The 17,140-nt window shown below is 53.5% G+C and overlaps 1 protein-coding gene across 2 annotated transcripts in view; it reads right to left on the bottom strand.

The window, feature by feature from the left end:
* LOC116435982 (fibrillin-2-like) overlaps positions 1–15,333 on the bottom strand; it is a 71,276-nt gene extending 55,943 nt beyond the window's left edge. The window contains exons 1-5 of one of the 2 annotated variants that reach the window (XM_032092748.1): positions 15,198–15,333; positions 13,158–13,449; positions 4,008–4,090; positions 3,209–3,307; positions 108–203 (exon numbers count right to left, since the gene is read on the bottom strand). In XM_032092748.1, the coding sequence (XP_031948639.1) occupies positions 108–203; positions 3,209–3,307; positions 4,008–4,090; positions 13,158–13,324 (445 nt within the window). In that variant the 5' untranslated portion in view covers positions 13,325–13,449; positions 15,198–15,333. Of the gene's footprint in view, positions 1–107; positions 204–3,208; positions 3,308–4,007; positions 4,091–13,157; positions 13,450–14,164; positions 14,246–15,197 lie in introns of those variants that run through there. The other variant, XM_032092747.1, reaches the window with a different exon arrangement.
* Positions 15,334–17,140: the final 1,807 nt, after the last annotated feature.

Below are 17,140 nucleotides of genomic sequence, written 5' to 3'. Positions count from 1 at the left end.
CATCCCGTTCCCACCCCCGTTCCCGTTCCCGTTCCCGTTCCCATCCCGTTCCCACCCCCGTTCCCGTTCCCGTTCCCGTTCCCGTTCCCATCCCGTCCCGCACTCACGCTGCCCGCAGTAGGTGCCGGTGAATCCCTTCTGGCACAGGCAGGACTCCTCGGAGCAGCTGCCCCCGTTCATGCACCGCAGGCTGCAGCTCTGCACTGGGGACAGGACAGGAAACGTCACCCGGGATCCCAGGCAGGGCGGGATGGGCCGGGAATTCCTGTCCCAGCTGACACCGACTGGCCACGTCCTTCAGTGACAGGGGACGCTGCTGATGTCATGGAATGTGCTGGGCTGGGAGGGACCCCCAGGGATCCTGGACCCAGCTCCTGACTCCAGACACCCCAACAACCCCACCCCGTGCATCCCTCCTGGAGCTCTGGCAGGGTTGGGAATGTGCCCATTCCCTGGGATCCTGTTCCGTGGCCACCACCCTCTGGGGGATGAAGCTTTCCCTGACTCCATCCCAAACCTCATTCCACACACACCAAAGGCATCCATCCTTCTACTTCGTTAAGGGATCCACCCCAATTAAACCTCTCCAGCTTTGGGATTTCCTGCAAACAAGGGCACAGTTCCTGATATTTCCCTGTCACAATCCTTTCTTTCAGGATTTTACACTTTTCCAATATTTCCCACCCTTTTTATCACTGTTTTCCATTATTGCTCCGTTTTCAACCCTTTTCACACTTTGGGCTGTCAAATCTTCCAAATTCCTCCCTATCAAAGCCTTCTGAGGTGTTTGGGGGGATGGAATTTCTCTGGTGGGGGAAAACCATCAACTCTAAGACATTTCTCCTCCTTTTGCAAACACGACGTGGCCTCCTTGGCAAGATCCGGTTACTGGGAGAGGGTTTTTTTAAGGAATTTGGAAAGAAAAGCACGAATCCTCCATTCTTCCATGTGAGAGTTCAGCTTTCCCACTGGATTGTGACCCACTGGATGTGACTGAGGCACTGCAGGAAAACAATAGCAGTAAATAAACTGGAAGTTTGATCCTGCTGTGGACACAAAGTGTTGGCTTTAACTGTTTCATCACTCCATGACGTTTAAGGAATTTGGGATTAAAGCAGCCCAAAAAGGGAGGTTTGGGGCTCAACACCAAGTTACAACCCCAGGTCACCCAGCTTTCCCTCTGGAATGCCTGGAACAGCCCATTCCTCCTCAGGAAGGTGCGACCACTCCAAAGGCAAGAGCCCGAGGCTGGAGCAAGTCACACGAAAAGTGGATTCACATCAGAACCCCACGGAGAGCTCGGCTCTGGCTGCCAGGGAGAGGAGGGGCCGGGACCCGGCAGCTCCAGGGGCCGGATTTGTGGGAGTGGAGGCTCAGCTGTGGCTCCTCCAACACCAGCTCCAGGCTGGGAAGAGCTGGGGCCAAGCGCCTGTCCAGGAGCAGCAGGACTCCCAAGTGGGATAATTCTGTGGCTGCTGCTGGTTTGTGGGAGTTCTGGGAGCAGGGAGGGGTGGGCTGGGAAGTCTCCGTGCTCCAAGTGCTCGGCACAGGGGCAGGACATTGGATCCAGGGCTGGTTTGGATCCGTCCCGATGTCTCCTCGTCTTCCTTGTGCTCCACGGCCAGGGCTCAGCCCAAATTTAGATGGGAGTTTAATCCTTCAGGAAACGGAGCTCGAGGCTTCAAAGCCTTGCCTGGATCACCAGACACGAGGCCGTTCCTACTGGGAAAAGGCTCCAATCTGGAATCTGCTTCCCTACAGCCCTCACCTCACTCAGGCAGCCCCGGGAAAGCAATTCCAGCACATCTGGGAGGCTGCCCGGAGACAGAGGGGGCTGGGAGGGGTCTGTGTGTCACAGCTGGCCCCGGGCAGCTCCTCCCTGCACATCCCGAGCCTCGCACTGCAGGGAGCTTGGGATAAGGTTCAGAGGAGCTGAGGAATTCGGGGACTTCAGACACAAGAAGAGTCCTGGTCCAGAAATTTCCAACCAACTGGCAAAGACTCTTCCAGGTCCCATTTCTGACTCCTGCCATGATCCCAAAATCCCTGAGATCCCATCACCTTCTGATTTATCAGGGAATCCCCGACAGGCTTGGGCTGAAAGGGACCTTAAAGCTCATCCCATTCCACCCCTTCCATGGGCAGGCACCTTCCACTGTCCCGGGTTGCTCCAAGCCCAGTCCAGCCTCAGAGTGTCCAAGCCTGGCACTGTTGGAGTCCCCTGCGGATCTGGAATGCAGAAGAACACCTTCCAACCAGGAATTTCAAGGCTTTATCAGGATTTGCCAGGGTAGCAGAGGCCAAAGTTGTAGGGAAAGAAGAAATGGCAGGAAAAGGAGGATGGCAGCTCGTCCTCGTTAGCTTTTCCTAGGATTGGATTGGACTGGATTAGTCCTACAACTTATTGGAAGGGATCAGTGGCTCTGCCAGGGATCAGCTGTGGGGTTTTTGTCTCTACTCACTCCCTACTCCACCTAAACAGCCCCTTCAGAACACTCCTAAAACATCTTTACTCCCTGGAGCAGGAAACCAGGCAGGAAACGCCGCTCTTTGTTATTCCAGAGGAGGCACAGTGGCTTTTCTTGCCTCTGGAATGCACAATTTGTCTGCTTTTCCACAGAAATCCAGCCCCCAACAGCGAATTCCAGATTGGAGGAGCCCCCGCAGAGGAGCCCCCCCCGCCTCACATCCAGCCCGGGCTCCCGGGAATGCCACGGCCGTGCCCAGATGGATGCACTGCTCTCGGCATTCCTGGAATTCCTCCCTGATTGCTCCCACATGGACCCTGACTCCCGGAGTTTCGTGGCTCCAGCACCTTCCCGTCCCCGAGGGCTGCAGGCTCCGCTGCCTCCCGGGGCATCCGCAGGGATATCTGGAGCGAAATGTGGCACCTGGGAAGCCGATCCTGGGAACTTCCCTCTCCCAGGCACCCCCTGACTGGGGGTTTGAGGGGTCACTTTATCACAGAGGCTCCTCTGCAGCTGGGCACTGATGGGAAATTAATTCCTGGGATGTCTCTCTCCATCTGAGACCTTAAAACACTCCAAAATCCCGTTTATTTCTGCAGGAAAAGCCTTCAGGGAAAGCACCCTGAAACACGGAATATTTTGTGGGCTCTGCCCAGTTCAGGGTAGAACTGCAGAGATTTGATTCCTTTCCCTTTTGGGAGAGCACAGAACCCCTGGGATCAGCAGCAGAATTCCCTTACCTCCAGCTGAGCCGCAGTTGGGGGAAAGTTGTCCATTGGAGCAGGTGCACATGTTGGGCCGGGAGCAGAATCCATCCCCGCAGGAATTCCTGCAGATTGCTGATGGCACAGAGGGACACTGGGATTAGCACGTGGAACTCATTCACAGACCTGGCTCTGGCTCTGGATTCATCCCTCGGGAGAGGAATCACCCAGGGAGGGCCTGGGGCACCTCCGTGGGCAGAGCAGGAGTGGGAAGGACCTTAAATCCCATCCCATCCATGGGCAGGGACACCTTTATCCTGCAGAAATGCAGGACGTCAGCCTGGATTCTCTGGATTCATGGATTCTCCAGCCCTGGAGAGCCCAGACAGCAAGGAAAACTCCCAGTCCAGGTGAGATTTATCTCAATCATCCTCCTGTGGCCCCTCAAAGATGCAAATTCCCTCTGGGAGACACCTCTGGTGACACCAGGTCTGCAGTGTCACCATCAGCTGGTGTCCAGCTGAATTATTCCATGGGAACAAGCAGGAAATCACTTCCTCAGCAGCAAAATCACTTTGTCAGGAGCCTCCTGTCCCAAAGCAGGCACAGCCAAGGGACACCTCAGGAGAGGATTAAAGGCTGAATTAAATAACTGGGACCAGTTGGAGCCACCCCGGTTTAATCGGGATTAGCGGAGCTGGGCATTCCCACAATCCCTGCTCCTGCCCCGTCCTGAGCTCTGCAGTGGGAGCTGGGAATTCCTTCCCACAGGGCTGGCAGCTCCCTTGGAGCAGGGAAATGGGTAAAATGGATAAAGGGATAAAGGGATACTCACGGACAATGCACTGGTTCCCTCCAGGCAGGGTTTTCCAGCCGGGACAGCAGTAGGAGTGGAACCTCGAGCCACAGACGTTGGGGCTGAAAATCAAACACAGTTTGGGGTTTTTCCCTCTGTTCCAGTGCCTTTGGATAAATCCAGGCTCTGCAGGAGAGCAGGGAAGAGCTCCCTGTGGGACATCTCCCTCCAAACTCCATTCCCTCCCATTTAGAATTTTGGAGGGGTTTGGTCAAAATCAGTGGAGGAAGAGGAATGTGGCATCAATCCCACAGACCGAGAGAGAAGGGAGTTCAGTGGAATGGATAAAGTGGAGGATTTTTAATTAGGGGGCAGACAGCACCTCTTCCCAAAAGGGATTCACCCAAGGATTTCGTGCAGGGATCCGGGGAGATGGAGGGTGAAACGAAAAGATGCCAATTGTTCCTCCCAAAGTGAACCTTGATGAGCATCTGCTAAAAATTAGCGGAGTTTCAAAATAAACCATGGGGAGAATCCACTCTGAACGGGCTGGGATTAATGGTGTCCCAGGAATGACCCAGAGGGAGAAGGGAATGAGATTCCAAAGCAATAACTCCAGAAGGACAACGCTGGTTTGTAAGGGGGGGAAAAGATAGCATCTTCGGTAAATTTGGGATAAATTTGCTTTTGCAATTTTTTATTTTTTAAATTTATTTTAATTTAATTTAATTTTTAATTTTTAAAAATTTATTTTATTTTAATTTATTTTTATCAGCAGTTTGCTCAGTGCCAGGAAACACAGGTTAGAATCCCTCATTTCCATCAGAAAGAAGGTCGGGATAAAAGGGATGTCTTAAAATCATGGAATCACAGAATGGTTTGGATGGAAGGACCTTAAAACTCATGGAATTCCACCTCTGCCAGGGACACGGACGCCTTCCACTATCCCAGGCTGCTCCAAGCCCCGTCCAACCTGGCCTTGGACACTGCCAGGGATGAGGACATAATTAAAATTTTAAAAATATATATTAAAAATTCAATTAAAAATTAAATTTAAAAATACAGAGGTTTTTTTTCCCCTCCTCACTCTCAGCTCTGCCTCCTTGGGGGTTTTTCCCAGACCGGGCGCAGTCCTGGAGCGTTTTTCCATGGATGGATCGTCCCTTCTCACCTTCAGTGCCGCTGAAAGGGCTCATTAGCTAATGAGAATTATGCAAATGCGGTGACTGTGACTAAAAGAGGGCTGCTGAGGAAGGACAGAGGGAAAACAAACGCTCGGCATCGCCTTTGTGCTCTCGAAACAACCCCGGGGGTTACGGAGATAAACAGGGACGGAGTCAGCGGGAATTTCAAAGGATGGCACCGAGCGCTGCCCTCTGGCACTGCCTCCAGCGGAGAGCTGGGAAACGAGGCAAAAACCGCTGGAGCAGAGCCGTGGGCTGGGAAATGCTGGATGTGAAACGTGGGCAGGAGGAGCCCCCTCCCAAATCCACACCGGATCCCAGCGGGAGCCGGGCCGGGGGCGCGGCCCCTGCCCAGGGAACGGGACACACGCGGCACTTGGATGGGGCTGCAGGAACCTGGGAAAGGCCCCCGGGAGTCCCGGGATGCGGCCGAGGGGCTGGGAAAGGAGCTGGGAAGGGCTCGGTCCTGCGGGTGTTGCCAGATCCTGGGAAAGGCTGGAGAGGGAGGGAAACAGTGCGGGAAGTCCGTGCAGAGAATCCCCGCAGGCTCAGATTCCAGCGGAGCTGTTCCTCCCTCTCCTGCTCGAGCACTCTCTCCTAACTTTGGGATCCATTCGGCTTTGCCAGTATTTTGGGAACGTCCCAATATTTCCCAGTTATTTTGCCTTTCTCTCTCTGCATTCTCTGTGTAACTCGAGCCGCGGGATCTCTCTCCTGCTCTGCCAGCTCCTCCAGTTTGGGGAGCAGCCGCTCTGACAGGGGAGAACGGAATTCCCAGTTCCCACCTTCCCTGTCCCTTTCCTTATTGGAAAGTTCTTCTGTCTTCAAGTCTCATCTTAAGAAAAATTTGTGGGAGAAACCGAACCCTCCAGAAAGAGATTCAGCCAATTCCCAACTTGTTCACTTTTGGGAATGGCCATCGACTCCAGGTTTTCCCAACCATCCAGAGGCACCTTTTGCTTCACCAGTGAAAATTTCCCGAATTTCAGGATGATGAGGATTTTCAGTGCCAAAAGACGGATGTCTGCTATCCGTGGAAAAGCTTCTTTAAGGAAGAGACGGGGAAGTTTCTCTGGGGATTATTTGTGACTCCCCCCCCCGCAGCCCTTCTCTCATTGTGAAATTCAGAGTGAAATCAAATGAATGTGGATGACTTCAGCCTGTGGTTTTCCAGGGACAATGATCCCACCTCTCCATCCGAGCTGGAAATCTTCCCCCAGTTCAGGATTTGCTCTGGTTTTGGTCTGCACCCGGTTTTTTGCTGCACCCCTGGGATCAGCTCTGACAATGAGTGGGGACAGCTCTGGAGCCCCCCCGGCCTCGGTGGGGATCACCAGGGGACAATAACTGGTGCCAAATGTCAGGGGGGTTCTGGGAAAGCATCTCCCCCAGCAGAGGGATTTGGGATTGTGTCAGGGCGTGGGAACAGATCCCGAACAATGCTGACTTTGGGATCTGCAGCACATTCGTGTCCTCCTCCTTTGGGACCGACCAGATCCCCCCCGTAAACGCTGCAAGGATTCATTCCAGGGAATTCTCACTTTGAGGAGTTCTCTGCTCGCTCCCCCAGGCCTGGATGTGTTTGATGAGGAATTTGCGAAGGAAAAATTCCAGAAATCCCCCTGGAAAAGTCAGATCTGCCCCTGCTCAATGCAGGGACAGTGCCAAGGTCCTGCAAAGGGGGTTCTGAATTCCTCCCACCTGGAACCCCATCCCTGGTTCTCCAGAGCAGCTCCTGAGGACTTTTAGGAATGGATTCAAGTCCCAACAATTCCAATTATTTTTGGTCCTAAGAGCTGGGGTGTAAAGGTGAGAGGTGCTGAATGTCTGCGCCTCGAGGAAAAGCCACAAGCCTCAGAACTTCCAACAGAAATTTGGATGTGTAACATTCCAGCACAAAAATATTCCAAACTCAGCATGTAGAAACATGGGATCATAAAATCCCAGACTGGTTTGGGTTGGAAGGACCTTCAATCCCATACAATTCCACCCCTGCCATGGGCAGGGACTCCTCCCACTGTCCCAGGGTGCTCCAGCCTGGCCTTGGACATTTCCAGGGATCCAGGGGCAGCCACAGCTGCTCTGGGAAATCTCTTCCAGGGCCTCACCTCTGGGAGCTGGAATTAATTTTTAAAATCATTCTTATTCGGTTTCATCAAAGAAACGAAGCAAAACAGGAGGAAAGTCTCGCCAAGGCTGTGCAGGGGTTGGGTTCCAGCTGCTCTGGGTAAAGCCAGGCTCAAGCCCCATAATCCTGATCCTTTTCTGGTTTATATCTTTTCAGCAAGGGGGGGATCTACCAAGTCTTGTTCTCCACCTTTGCTTTGTCCATACGAGCATTTTTCCCCTTTACTGAGTTTCTTCACACGCCTCCTGTGAGTGATGGTAGGAAAATCTCCCTTTTGGTGCACATTTAATTCAACCCCTGCAGACCACAAAGGAACCTTTTTCCTTCGAAAAAAGACTGAAAATCCAACTGATTTCCAGGAACTGCTTCACACTTTCATTTGGAAAGCAGCACCACCAACTCTCCCATTTTTTTCCCCCCCTTAAATTCTGAAATAAATCAAAACTTCAAATACAGCCCTTAAAACTTCCAGACAAAACCCATATAACCTCTGCACTCCTCTGCCAGATATTCCTTTGCCATTCCAATATTCTCCCTCACGATTCCTGCCAAAAACAAGAGAACCCAGCCATGGCCAGGAGGCCAAGATCAACCATTTCACAACATAAATCAGGGCCCAAGGAAAACTGAGGAACAAAAGTCTCGAGTCAGAGGTTTCCAAGTGCTGCCTTCACGTTGTTCCTGGTGTTGTTCGTAGTATTCCAGCCCTGGCTGGGAACAAGGCTGGGACGTGTGGAGGACGTGGAGCTGGAAGCAGGAATGTGCTCCAGAGGTGGCTGGATCACAGGGGCAGAACTCCAGTTGCACCTTTACTGAAGGAAATTTGGGGCTCTTTCACTGGTTTGGTTTTTGAAGTGTTTAAATCATTGTAGTTAAAGCTCATTTCCCCTCCCAACGAGGGGATCTGGCTCCCTGAAATCCAGGACTGAGTTAAAAATCGGGAAATTTCAGCTTCAGGTGCCTCTGAGGAGCACCTTGGTTCAGAGAATCATGGAATTGTTGAGGCTGGAAAGGACCTTTGAGATCATCAGCCAGCACCACCCCCACGGTCACCAGCATGTCCCCAAGTGCCACCTCCAGTGGGTTTGAAACCTTTTTAATTCCTAAGATTCTGGTGGAACTGCAAGGTCAGGGATGGACCTGGATGGAAATGCTGCTGGAACTCACCTGTGCCCCTCTCTGAGGACACTCAGAGGTGGTGGAGCTCCAGCCTTGATCTGTAACATCACCCCAGAGTCAGTTCCAGGCTCATTTGTGTCCTGTGGCCCCAAATCCCAGCCCGTGGCTTTCCCCCTCCTTTGCATCCCAGCTCAGGGAGGGGATGGAGAATCCCCCTGCATCCCTCAGCTCCTGTTCTGCAGCTCCAACATTTCCCTCTCCATTCCCCAGTGGAAAATGAGGAGGTGTCAAAAATCCGCTGGAAGCTGCTCCCGTTCCCTTTTCCCCACAATGAATTTGGCCACCTCTGTGTGCTGCCCTCAGCCCGGGCCAGGGCAGGGTCCCACAAACATCCCAACGTGCTCTCCCCATCCATCTTCTCACTTGCAGGGGCCAGCTCGTAATTAATGGGCTTGACATAACGAGTTGTGTTTGAAGTCAGGCCTTTATTCTTCCCGGGACAAACAGGCAGCGCTGAGGTCCCAGCAAATGGCAGTGCCAGCACGGCCCAGCCTAATCATCCCTGCTCTCCCTTTGTTCCACACATTCCTACTCCTGGAAATTGTTCAAGAGTTCATTAAAGCAATAATCCCATTCCAGTGCTGCCTCAGAACGGGATTTGCCAGGGCTGGGCCCTTCAGGAGAGGCTCATTTGAAATTGTCTCTCCTTTAATGAGTTTAAGGCCAGATTAAAGCCGGGCTGGGGCTGTGGTTTACGGCTCCCCATCCGTTTATTAATTGTTGTTTGGGAAAGCTGGGCTGCATAAGAGGCTTGTTTATTTTGCATTTAATCCCTGCTTTGCATTTATTTCATACTTCCCCTTTATTGAAGGAGGCTGGGATGGGAATGAGCTCCGTATAAATGTAATTCCAGCAGAAACACATCCAGCCTTTGGCCTGAACTGCTGGAGCCTCTTTCCAAGGCCTCTCCAAGTGCCCTTGAGCAGGGACAGCTCGTGTTGGGCACCCAGAGTCACTGGGAGCAGCTCCTCCCTCCCAGTCCCATGGTTTCCGTGGATTCTGGGTGATCTCTGAGGTCCTTCCAAGCCAAACCACTCTGGGATTCTACAAAACCCACAGGAATTGGTTTGTGCCACTTGTGGATGATAATTAAGAGAAACTGAACCAATGTTTGGGCATTTTTATCTTCCAGAGTGTAAAAACCTCCCTAAAAAGCCACCTGAGTTCCATTTCTCTCTCTGAACTTCTGGTGTGGCTCCGTTTTCTTGTCCCATGTGGGAAATGACAGGATTTGGAGATGGAGGGAGAAAGGGAGGCACAGACAAGGATAAATCCCAGGATCACTGGGGCTGGAAAACACCTCAGGGATCATCCCAACCATTAACCCAGCAGGAGGGAGCAAAAAAATGCCCAAAGGGAAGGGGAAAATCCCGATCTTGTTGGGGTTGGTGGCTGTCCCTTGAGTCCTTGGATGTGTCTGTCCCTCACCGGGCTTTTGGGGAGGGAAAACACTTCTGCCATGGATAAAATGCCCCAGGAATGGCAGGAAAACACTGTAAAAGGCTTTGGAAGCTGGAATAAAAGGTGTGGGAAAGGAAAACTCTGATTAACTCGCATTGGGAAACAAATTATTTCAGGAGACAAATAACCAGAGCTGCAGCCAGTCCAGGAAGCCGGGGAAGGTTTCCCCACAGGAGAACACTCAGGACTCTGCACTGCTCCACCCTTAAATCCAACAGCAAATCCTCAACATTTCTCCATTTTCCTCCATCCAGACCCAACATCCAAATTTTTGGACCCTCTCACAGCAACCTAAGTGTCCAGGGCAGTGCCTGGGCTGGTGCCCAGGGACTGTACCAGTCCAGCCCATGGGACACAGCTGAGCTCAGCTGGATTTTAATTCCAGTTCCATCCAAATTCCTTCCTGCAAGCCTTGGAGCCAAGGGAAGGCTCAGACCAGCAGAGATCCCAGACTGAAACTGGTTTATCTCCCTGAAAGGGAAAGCTGGGGGTCTGTGAAGGCAAAGCCAAAGCAAATATTTGCAGTGGTGTCCTGAGCTGTTAAATGGACACCATGGATAAATGGGATTAAATGTTCCCTGTGTGGCTTTGGAGAAGAGATAATTCCACAAAATGCAGTTGTCAAGGTCACCCACGTGCCCACACTGTGAAACAACTCCAAATTTAAACAGCTGACCCAACCTTTATTTGCATTTCAAGCTGTGCCGAGAAAATCCCCCCTTGGTTCATTCCTTTGGCCACTCTGAGAGAACCAAACCTGGAATTGGGACTGACCTGCTTTGCCCAAAGGGAAACTCCACAGCACCAAAGGATCCTGAGGCCTCAAAGCAGCAGAAGCCGGGCCAGGGATGATCCCAGAATTATTAAATTTGGAAACAACCTCTGAGATCATAAAGTCCAACCTCCCAACGCTGATCCACAATGGCAGCTCTCCAGAATTGTTTCAAGGACAAGGGATCAGCACCATTTTGGGGAATCCACAGGAGAATCCCTGGGATTTTTGGCTCTGCAGGAGCTGGCTGGTGACATCTGCAGCTGCTGTCCAAGCCCAGTAGGACTTTATTTAAAACATGTCCCAATTCTCATCCCACTGGGGTTCTCTGCCTGGAAAAGGGGTTTCAATGAGGGAGATTTCCAGCTGAAGGGCTGGGAAGGAGAGATTTGGACACAAATCCAGGGCATGGCCAGGGTCACCCCACAGGGAGCCTGGGAACCCTTGAGGCAGCAGCTCCAGCCCTGGCAGCTCCCCCTGTGCTGCCCACCAGGAATCCCTCCCCGGGAGCAGCCCTGCTCTGCCCAGGGCCAGGGGAACAATGATCCCTCAGTGGGCTCCAGTTCCAGCTGCACAGATTTCCTCGTGCTTGTCCCAGGGGCGTTCTCTTCCTGCAGCAGCGGCTCCAGGGGCAGGAGGGGAAAGGAGGGAGCAGGGTGATCCCAGCCCTCCGGAGCCACCGGGAACGGAGCCAAGTCTGGGGTTGCTGCCCTGAGTGAGGGTTTGAGGTGCAGGAGGGGTCGCAGGAGCCATTTCTCACTCGAGAACCTGCCCTTCGTTTTTAAGGGCCCTTGGGATCTGGGCTTCTCAGCCTGCCCAGGAGTCAAAGGGATTTGACTGTAAGGAATTTTTGCAACTGGATCTGGTCACTCCAGTCCCTGAGTGCTCCAAGACCACTGGACACCAGTGGCCTTTTTCTTTGGGTGCTGGGAACAATGGGAATATTTATTTCTTTCTCTGCCCTCCCTTTTCCTCCTGTTATCCATGCCCACATCAATGCCTTCCAATCCTTTCTGAGAGCCAGGAATCAGCCACACAGCCCCAGGATCAATGGGAGCCTGTGGATGTGGCAGAGCATCATCCCAGGGTGAGGGAGGGCCAGAGGGAGATGGAAAACCCAGAGCTGGGGTTGGGAATGAAGAAATTGGGTGCCTTGAGCCAAGCCTGGCTTCCACGGAGGGGAAGGGACTGAGGAGAAGGTGGGAATGCTGGGAATGCTGGAGGAGAGAGGTTTTCTCAAGAAGCAGCTTCATTCCCGTTAATCACAGCCGCCTGGAATGGGTGGGGTTGGAAGGGGCCTCTGGAGATCATCCACTCCAACCCTACAAAGATCTGGGATGTTTTGTCTGATTTGGGATGTTTTATCTGAAGGATGAGCATGGCAGAATCCCATAGGGGTCATCCCAGGGGATGCACATGGGGAGTTTGAAAAGCCCAAATCCCTGGGCAGTCGTTGTCCCTCTTTTCCAAGGGCATCGTAGCAGGAGGCGAGGCCACGCAGGCTGGAATTCCAGGAGGAGCTGCCTCCATCCCCAGGGCTCCAGCTGCAACCCTTTGGCCTGGCTGGGCTGGGAGCAGAGCACTCCCTCCATTCCAGCAGCATTCCAGCATTCCCGAGCCTCTGGCACAGCCCGGCTCCGCGCGTGGATCCCGCTCTGCTCCTGCCCACTGACACGGGAACGCTCCCAGGAGCTGCAGCCAGACGCACTTAAAATAACCCAGGATCAGCGCGGGCCAGGAACCATCTTAGAGCAGCAGAGCCGAGCTCAGCCCGGGGCTCTCCTGCTGGGCCCTGACTCCCTCCTCAGGTGGAAAACGGCTCCGGTCTCGCACGGATCTGGGAGCGAGCAGGAGCCGCCCCAAGGGACTGAGTGCGGCCCCTTCCCAGAGCAAAGCAGCACCCAGGGGCAAAACCCTCCCAGCACAGCCACAGCACCTGGGAGCAGAGCCAGAGGGACTCCAGGGGCAAATCCCGGGGTAACGACATCCCACAGGTGACGTGGGAAGAACAGGCAGAGCCACCACTGCAGGTCATGGAATGGCTTGGGTTGGAAGGGACCTTAAAGCCCATCCAGTGCCACCCCTGCAGGGACACCTTCCACTGTCCCAGGCTGCTCCAAGCCCCATCCAGCCTGGCCTGGGACACTGCCAGGGATGGGAAATCCACAGCTTCTCTGGGAAATCGGTGCCCACCCTCCCAGGGAAGACAAACCCACCCACCGGGTGGGTGTGGGGGCTCTTCAGTCCCTGCAGGTGAGCCCGAGGTGCTGTGACCCCAAAAGGAGCTCAGTGCCCAGCACTGCTCCCATGGGATCCTGCCTGGCTGTTCCCTGTGCCAGCAGCTTCCCTGCTGCAGATCCAACTCCTTCCCAAGCTCAGGGAATGGCAATCCTGCCAGCCCAGCTCCATGTGCCGTGATAACAACCCCAAATCTGCTTTATCAAAGAGACAGAGCTCAAACTCACCCTCGCAGGGAGTCCTGGCCCCTTCTCCTCACTCTGTTTGGGGGTCTCTCCTCGTAGGCTGCAAATCTGTCTGTCTGCAAGTCCCCCTCATACTGTCCTCGGGCTGGTGCCACCACCAGCACGGCCGTGCAGCCCAGCAGGAGCCTGGCCAGCCACAAATCCCCCATGGTGGCCCCAATTCCGAGAGTCCCCCGAGAGCTTTGTCCAGCTGCAGGGTCCCTGCTGCCCTTGGAGGAGGATGGATTCTGGCAGCAGCCCCTGGGTGCCAAGGAGCCGTCCTGGAGTTCCCTTTCTGGAAGGAAAAGAGGGGGAAAGAGACATTTTTAAGGACTTTCCCATTTTTGAAGTCACTGCTCACCCCAGGCAGCCCTTCCTGGAGCTGATCCAGGGGGCCAGACAATCCCACCCGGTGTTCCCACTGCCATTCCCCACCACTGCATTGCCAGATCTTTCTTTCCCAAGAGCTGGAAACCAAGAGATGTCCAAGAGTTGTGGTTCTGCCTCACATTTATTTTCCTGATGGTGAAACAAAGAGCCACCAAAGTCCTCCAGGCAAGAGGAGAACTTCAAGAAAGAGCAGATCCTGCTCATGGACCATCATCCCACAGCTCTGCTGCGCTCCGTGGGATTGCAGGAGTTCAGCTGCTGGAAAACAACCTCCCAGCTCATCCACGGCTGAGGGGACAACTGCCCTGGGATGGGGACAGCCTCTGGCTCGGCACTGACCCCCTGGGGCACCGGGGACATCGGGGTGTCCTGGGGATGGCCCCTGGGACAGGGTGGGTGGTCCCGGGGGGCTGGGGAGCAGGCAGGGGGACAAGGTTGGGATCAGGGGGAAGGAGGTGAGAAATCCCAAGGGAAAGGCTCTAAAAAGGATCCCACCCCACAGTCTGCGCCCCCTCCTCCCATCCGCAGGGCCCCCAATCCCAAATCCCCCAGCTCTGCCTGTGCGGAGCCCATCCTTCCTCCTCCTCCCGGCCAGCAGCGGCTCGGGATGCAGCTCTCACCTCAAGACCCCCAAAATTTGGTGTTCCAGGAGTGAGGAATCCTCCTGGATGTGCCCCGGAGTGGGAGCAATCTGTGCTGCGAGAGGCCCCGGGTGGGGAAGGAGAGGCCCCCGAGCCACCCCTGACTGTCCCCCCTGCTCTCCCACTGCAGCTTTCCCGGGCCAGCCCAGCCTCGAGAATCAGCCCAGACAGGACAGAAAATGTGTCTGACCAAAAAAAACCAAAACCAAAACCCAAAAAAACCCAGGAAAAAACCCTAAAGATTATTAAAAAATAATTAAAAATAATTAGAAGTTCAGTTTCCCTCGCTGCTCCCAGTGTCCCAGCTGGGAATGTCTCAGCTCTTGAGGGCAGGAATTTTTCAGGCTCTAAGGTTTCAAATGCAGTGAATGAGGAGAGTGGGAAGGGGAAAGGCAGGGCTGGGAGACAAAGAAAGTGCCCTTCCTGCAGCCCCCAGAGCTCCGGCTCGGCTCCGCGGGCTCCGCTTATCTGCAGCCACACAAAAGGCAGAGTGTTCCCTGTCCCGCAGCTCCCGAGGAACGGGGCACATGGGGGGAGAAAAAAGTGGCAAAAAAAGAACAAAAAGTTTTGCACTCCAGCGATTTAAAGCGAAGGAATTCCAGCTGCATCCCCGTCCCCGCGGGGGGATGAAGAGCCTGACAAATGATCGATACACAGGACATTCCCGGAGTGCTCGCACAGGCATGGAAAAGTCATTTACACCCGCGAGCGAGTCACAGCTTCAATGGAATAAAAGCCTCCAAAAGTTCTTTGCAGCGCTGAGAAATTGCAGCAAACCCCACTTGTAAGAAAGACACTGAGAAAGCAATGAGAGAATCAACCCCCAAAAATCAGATTTTAAACCGGTTGGGAAGGAAGCAGGAAAACATTTCCAAGCCAAGCCTGTGGGTGTGCAAATTAAATCAATTAAAAAAAAAAAATGTGCAAGACACAATCAAACAGAGAAAGGAATGGATAAAGAGAAAGAAATCAGCTCTGCAGCTCCGGGGTGAGGCGGAAAGTGGTTAAATACCTTTGTGTCCTGGAGCTGGTGATGTGCCCAGAGCTCCTTTGTTTAGTGGAGATCTGGGCAGAAAAGAAGGGACTAAAGCCCTCACTCCTGAGGAGAGGAGAAAAGGTACAGCCTCATCCGAATCAGGGGGAGGGCCCTGCGCCGAGAGGGGACCGCGAGCGGTGGGAGTAGCTCAGCCCAACATTCTTCAGCCAAAAGTTCTCGGCTCCGAGGAGGGGCTGGGGGAGAGGTTGGGTTTAGCCCGAGCCGCCGAACGCGGCCCCGATTGGCACCTCGGCATTCCCGGGGCTCTTCCTTGGGGACGGCTCTGCTCCCGAGTTTGGGCTGGAGGCGTCAGTGACAGCGGCTTCGCTTCAAAGGGCTCGGGGGGATAATTCGGGTTCAGCCCGGGGGTTAGGCTTCATTTCGGGGGCAAATGGTGGTGTGCTACAGCAGGGGGAAAAAATTAAGTAAAAAGCACTTTGCTGGCCAATTATTTTCCCGCTTCTAGTGTAACTCACGTGAAACAATGAAGGAAAGATGGATTTCTGAAGGAATAGGTGACCCAGCCCAGGATCTTCACACCCAAAAGTTACCTTGGCTCCAGAGGAGAAAAACCTTGGAAGTTAAGAAGCATTTTCTCAAAATAAAAAAAAAAAAAAAAGCATATTGGAGATACTCAGTCTTTGTTCCGAGGCAGAACTTTGGGAGTTTAATTCCCTCTTCGGCTCTGTGAAAAAACAAAACTATGAAACCCAACAAACCCCCAGTTTCCCTCTGCCTCCTGCTGTAGGACCCACGACTGACGGCTTTTCTTTAAATAACACAGAATAAAATGCACATAAATCCTCTCTCTGCTCCATGCCACTGCACACCCACGGCTTTTCCCAGGGGTGGAAGCCCAGAATTCTCCCTGGAAAGCCCAAATCCAGCTGATTTCCAGGTCCAAGGGGGTCAGAGAAGCTCCTGCACCAGACAGGATCCAAAGGGAGAGCCAAGGATTCCCCGTGGTTATCCCACATCTGCTCCAGCCCCGTCCCCTCCTGACCCCAGCACGGGAGGGTCCGGCTGCAGCCATCGGCTCAATTCCCAGCGGAGCCGGAATTCCAGGAGAGCCTGAGCCCTTCTCCTGCTGCTCCCTCTGAAACCCTCGGCGCTCCTTTGTTCCCGTCCCTGTTCCCAGTCAGCCCCCGCCAGCTCTGGAGGGGTCAGGAGAGGCTCGGCCTAATTAACAGCAGCCTAATTAACACCGGCCTTGTGGGATGCCAGGGAAAAGGCAGAGCTGGGAATGGAGCTGGGCAGGGAATGCAGCTCTAGCAACACTTCTGAGCTCTGCCAGGAGACAATTCCCATTTCTGTTCCCATTCCCGTTCCCTTTCCCATTCCCATTCCCGTCCCCTTTCCCGTTCCCATCCCCATTCCCGTTCCCATTCCCGTTCATGTTCCCATTCCCATTCCCATTCCCCTTCCCATTCCTGTTCCCATTCTCGTTCCTATTCCCATTCCCGTTCCCATTCCCGTTCCCATTCCCGTTCCCCTTCCCGTTCCCATTCCTGTTCCCATTCCCATTCCCCTTCCTGTTCCCATTCCCGTTCCTATTCCTGTTCCCATTCCCATTCCCGTTCCCATTCCCATTCCCCGAGCCTGATCCTGCCCCCATTCCAGCTTGAATCAGCCTGGGCTTTACCTGCCTGGGAAGGGCAGGAGTGGGACATCACATGGGAAAAAAATAGCCAGGAAAAACCAAAAAATGACATTTTCCTGCCTCTCGAGGAGGAGAGAGGCCTTAAACGCAGCTTAGGCTCAGCTCAAGGAGCTGGCACCAAGAGGAACTGCCTGGGAAGGGTTTCATTCTTAATGTGTGAGGCACAGTGGAAAAGCGCTTGTGATTAATTATTAGTATTATTAATTATGTGCTGGGAGTAGAACCTTCGGAGTAATTGAGTTTTTTGGTGTCCTGGGCC

Source organism: Corvus moneduloides, chromosome 28 (assembly GCF_009650955.1).
Source record: "Corvus moneduloides isolate bCorMon1 chromosome 28, bCorMon1.pri, whole genome shotgun sequence".
NCBI classification, from domain to species: Eukaryota; Metazoa; Chordata; class Aves; order Passeriformes; family Corvidae; genus Corvus; species Corvus moneduloides.
This window is presented reverse-complemented; position numbering and strand designations above follow the sequence as displayed.